A 5066-nucleotide genomic window follows, 5' to 3' on the forward strand; every position below is an offset into this window, starting at 1 on the left:
TCTAGTAGATCTTGGAGTACACGTGAAGTCCTCGGTGAAGCTTTTTATGCATAGGTTGGAGGCCTCCAGAGTCCATCCTCATTAATGGGCCGTCAGTTCAGCCAATGGACCATGCCAACTAGGCTAGGACCCCTAGTTCAGGACACCATCAGTAGCCCCCGAACTTGTCTTCAAAGTCGAGGATGAGGCCTATTATTCAAATTTAATTAATCCTGCCTCTACCAAATACTTTATGGTCAATAGTTTTGTGTTCTAGGCCATTAACGTTGACCAAATTTCATCTGATGGAACATTTTTTTAAAATAAAAAAAGGACCACAAACAAAAATTTCCTTCTTTTTAACATATCACAAATGAGTATATTTTGCTCCTATTTTTGTTTATTTAGTTCTCTTAAACCTTCAGAATATAAACATTTGTGACAAGATAAATTCATATATGTTTGTTTGTTTCACAGTAGGTATGTGCCCATGCGTTGCCATGGGGGACAAATATTTGACAACACAAAAATAGGACCATATGGGATAAATCTTGATGCAAATCAAATAGGGAAATAGGATTAGGTTTTGGTTATGAAATACAGTATATATCTTCCAGCTATTTCTTAAACTGATAAGATAGGTATCTGTCCATGATTATTCTGCTTTATTGGGTTATCAAATGAGATGATTAACATGTATTTTGTTCTGGACAGTGAATTTATTGCTATTTATTGGGTTATCAAAGATGTTTAACCTGTACCAGGTTTTACCATAAGAAACGATTTATTTACAGAAAGTGAATTTATTGCTATACCATAGATTGATCTGGTTTATTGGTTTGATGAAAACCAGTAGGGATGAAAAACCAGGAAAATCTATGGGGGTTGGAGGTTGGACGAAGGGGTTGTGGGGAAAACTGAGTGAAAGATGAAACATTAGATTATTGTTAAGTAGTATAGAGAAGAGAAGTAGTAGAGAATGTAGTTGCAGGCATGCACACAGGTGAGTCACTTGTCTCTCTTCTGAAGAAACAATATTTTCGGAGAATACATTCACCAAAATCACATAGCATTGACAACACATGAAAATCCATTATTCTATTTATTCAGGCCAAAGATATAATAACGTATGTACACATAGACAAGGGCTGAATTATTACACCTTGGTACCAGGTCCTCTAAGTACATCCCTAAAAAGAATGTGTCCCAAAACTATCTCTGTAAAAAGAATGAGCACAAAACTATCAAAAAGGAAAGAGAAAATTCAAAAAGAAAACTGAGAAAAGGGCTAAGATCTAAGGTGCAGCCTTCTCCACAAATTAAGAGGTATGCATGTATTTGTGTGGTGTGGAAAAGAGTGGTCTACCTAGGCATGATCGACAGTAATATTTGGATATTATTTACATCCGAAAAAAAGATGTAACTACAAAAAATGTTTGCTTTTTTGTGTATATATGCATTGTCTATATGCAAAACGAATGGAAAAAAAGAGAAAAAGAACGAAAAAATCGGCCTAGTCGCTCGTGAATTTATCCTGCATCTGAGTGTAGTATGTGTTGGTGTTCGTTGCTAGCCTTTGCGAATCTGCCCTTGACCCGCTTCCGTGTGTCCGCTCTCGCTTTGCGGGAGGCATACATGATCTGCTTGCAGAACCTGCAAAATACATCGAAATTCAAATTTGAAACTCAAGCTCACATCAATTGAAAAAGGAATCTGCAAATAAAGTAGTTGTCAAATGAAAATAATAAGTCAGACTTACTTTCTGTTCTTCTTCTTCTCGTTGTACCTTTGCTTGGCCCTGTCCCTTTCCTCTCGCTTCTTAGCAATGGTGCTTGGATCTTGCTGGTGATGAGCAGCCGCAACTTGCTCATCCGTTGCCAGCATCTGCGATGGCTGGTTGGCATCATGACAGCCGGTGCCGTTCTCCGGTAGTGGCGGCGGCGACATTAGGGGCATGGAAGGGCAGAATGTAGGGAAGCCATCGAGGAGCAGCGATGGATGGTGATCGTTGCCTCCCATGGACTGCAGAAGAGTAGTCGATGTCATGACCGGCTGGCACGAGGAGGATGGATTATAACATGAGAATGATGATGAGAGGATGTGGCAGATCGACGGTGGCAGCTGCTGCTGTTGCTGCCAAGAAATTTATACCAAGAAAAGTGGTAATTAGTTGGTATTGTCAGTGTCGAATAACCGGAATGCAAATGAATTATCCAAATTATTTAGTGTGAGTTAGTAATATGTATCATGTATGTACCTCAAAACTGAGTGAAGGTCCAGCTGAGTGATGACCAACAAATTGTCCATTAGTATTCTCAAGCCCAGAAGTTGAGCAGGCATTGTTCCAATCATCACAGCCGAAGCTGCTGCTGCTGGTACCCCTTTGATCTCCTACTATTGTTGTTGTTCCATTCGCATCGTCTATCTGAGGTTCATCCTCCATGAATGTATTGAGAGAGTGCACCACAAATTAACAGAATGAGTACTCATGCGCCATCCTAGTTAAGAGGTAGGAAAGAGATATTCATTCGAAATTAGCCGTCGATTCGTCGAGGCAGCGAAAGCTATCTTGGCATGCACTTGTAGCTAGCTATTGTTGGCTTTAATTGGGTGGTAGAAACGATGGAAGGTTTTTAGTTGATTCAATTATGTCTGTACAATTTGCTCAATTAGGGAAAGGCATCATTTCTCTATCATATATATACTCCATTACTAAATGAAAGTTATTTTCAGATTCTTAAATTGGAAGATTGACAATTAGCCTCGACCCATATGAAGTATGTAGCGGTCCCCTGTGTTTCCTTGAAAAAGCTAGACTGCAAAAGCACATTCTTCATGCTCAAATGACTACATTTTGTAAAAAAGAAACCCTTCAGGCTTCTCACTGGTTCTGTAGCATATGTGTCTGCATTTTTATCTAGAATTTTTTTGGCTTTTTTGTGTGGTTTATACAGTCAAACTAACCAACATATGCGTTCAATAGTGATTAGAAGATAATCTCAGTCATGTCAGTCAATCACAGTGAAACAAAGATCCAAGCTTGGCACCACAAAAATTGAGCAATCTTTCAGAGGAGAAGTGAGTATGCATGGCACCCTTCATTAATCATCGATCCACCATCACATGCATGTATCAGGAAAGAGATCTTCCTTGTTTTTTACATCACAGACAGATAGCACACTCCCCACTTGCTTATATATATACTATTTGTTACAATGTAGTGATACCAAGGCCTCTGTATTGTCATCATTCTCACTCACTCACTCACTCTCACTCACTTTGTATGGTCATCATTCTCTCTTCAGCACTATTCACTGAATTTAGTCACTGGATCACACACACACACACAATTAATGAACCACACAATCAAATTGTCCATGTAAGAATTGGCACACAAGACAAGATCATCAGGGAGAGTGAGTGTGTCTCTCAATTGCATATATATAGCGGAGCAAAAAAAGAAGAAGAAGTGAAATTGAGAGAAATTAAGATGTTGAGGTACCTGAACCTCCTGCATGATTTGGGGCAGCTTTTCAGCGAGCCAGGCGTCGAAGTCCTCCTGCGACGAGGGGGCCTCGACGGAGAGGATGCGGAGCATCTCGGCGGGCGAGGGGCACCCGGTGTACTCCTCCACGTCGGAGGCGCCGTCCGGCGGGGCCAGGCGCTCGGCGCAGCCGCCGCAGAGCGCGGACCGGTTGCCGGCCATCTGGCAGCGGATCGCGGCGCGGGCGACGCCGCAGGCGTCGCAGATCGGGGCGCGCGGGTGGAGGGACGCGACATGGTTGACGCGGTGCACGGCGCCGTCGCACTCGAGGCAGAGCCGCGCGCCGTCGGCGGAGCAGAAGACGACGGCGCGCTCGGTGCCGCAGTTGGTGCATGCGAACGACGGTTGCTGCTGCTGCTGCTGCTGGTGGTCTGCCATTACGGTGGCGCGTGCGTAGAGTCTTGATGGCACTCCTCATTCATCTACCAGCAGCGCATCCGCACTGCAGTTGGCAAGGGCGGCGGTGGCGAGTGGAGGAGCGGATTGGGCGGCGGCGCCGGCGTGACGGGGTGGTGAAATAGGCGGCGGGGGAGTGAGGAGGAGAGGCCGGGAAGGTTCTTGGCGGTTGGTTGGTAACCGCCAAGTCCGATCGACAGGTAGCGTGCATGGAGACGTGCGTCCAGCAGCTTCCTTTCCAGCTGGAGTGGTAACCAACCGCCTCTCCCCACGAACCCCAATTTGTTTTGTTGGTTACTTAAAAACGTGTCTAGACTTAATTTGTTAGATTTCTCTTTCTCTTTTCTCTTTTTGATTGATTGAAAGAAAAGTCTATGTCAAAAGATCAAGGATAACTCGCTCGCTAATTTTAGTACAGAGTGTTGTGGAGTTTGGTTGGTGTCACATGTCACATGATTAAGTCGTCGGTCTTGTAATTAACAGTCCTATAAATAGAGTTGTTGCTCCCTACAAGGAGACAACTATCTCCACATCTATATAAAGATCAAGGATGAGTATGTAGTAGAGATAAGTAGTGGCGACATTTTGCATGGACAGAAAATAAATCCCAAAATAGCCAATAATGTTAAGTCAACTAATTTTAGTAGAGTGCTTCTAGAGTTTTATCTGCGGGATCCGGCTTGCCTGCTCCCTCCCCATGCTCTCGTCCGTCCTCCCACTTCATCCTACGACTGTTTTTTTTCTTTTTTTCCTTTCTAATCTAATCATCCTCCCCCTGATTTTAACGGGGTGGGCCCGGGCTTTATTTTGTTCCAATCAAATCAAGCCACGTACCTGGGAGCATAGATGGGAGCATGTGAAGGGAGCATGCAAGTCTCACCCCTATCTATATCACATGTGGATCGTAGGTCTCATAAAAATCTTACAAATAGAGGCACTCTCCAAGATCAGATCAAGAAACCCCGGTTATTCATCGCCCTTATCATGTTCGTTTGTTTTGGGTATTCGCACGTTAATCCCCACGTGGTCTGTCGGAATACACATATTCGTGTTTTGCATACATGCATGTTTCTGGAAGTTTCCCTCATACTTGCATGTTCATGTATTTCGGCTAGTATTAGATTAGGTTACTAAGGTGGCAACAATG

The 5066-nt window shown here is 43.5% G+C and overlaps 1 protein-coding gene across 2 annotated transcripts; it reads right to left on the minus strand.

Annotated features, from left to right (window-relative positions):
- Window positions 1–1051: 1051 nt before the first annotated feature.
- LOC123083657 (zinc finger protein CONSTANS-LIKE 13) lies at window positions 1052–4044 on the minus strand. 2 transcript variants are annotated; one of them, XM_044505630.1, is made up of 4 exons: window positions 3482–4044; window positions 2237–2404; window positions 1739–2112; window positions 1052–1632 (listed from the first exon to the last, which is right to left on the minus strand). In XM_044505630.1, exons 1-4 carry the CDS (start codon window positions 3899–3901, stop codon window positions 1509–1511), a joined length of 1086 nt encoding a protein of 361 aa, XP_044361565.1. In that variant the 5' UTR covers window positions 3902–4044; the 3' UTR covers window positions 1052–1508. The 2 variants fall into 2 exon arrangements, with proteins under 2 accessions (XP_044361565.1, XP_044361564.1); XM_044505629.1 differs by having other exon boundaries at window positions 2237–2416.
- Window positions 4045–5066: the final 1022 nt, after the last annotated feature.

The sequence above is a fragment of the Triticum aestivum genome, chromosome 4A (genome assembly GCF_018294505.1).
Source record: "Triticum aestivum cultivar Chinese Spring chromosome 4A, IWGSC CS RefSeq v2.1, whole genome shotgun sequence".
NCBI classification, from domain to species: domain Eukaryota; kingdom Viridiplantae; phylum Streptophyta; class Magnoliopsida; order Poales; family Poaceae; genus Triticum; species Triticum aestivum.

What these genes read in the sequence shown, in the direction of transcription:
- LOC123083657 (XM_044505629.1), bottom strand. Translation starts at nt 3,901, where the DNA reads ATGGCAGACCACCAGCAGCAGCAGCAGCAGCAACCGTCGTTCGCATGC. An exon ending in AAATCATGCAGGAGGTTCAG is followed by an intron (nt 2,417 to 3,481) that starts GTACCTCAACAT and finishes ACATTCATGGAG; the next exon opens with GATGAACCTCAGATAGACGA. An exon ending in GACCTTCACTCAGTTTTGAG is followed by an intron (nt 2,113 to 2,236) that starts GTACATACATGA and finishes ATTTCTTGGCAG; the next exon opens with CAACAGCAGCAGCTGCCACC.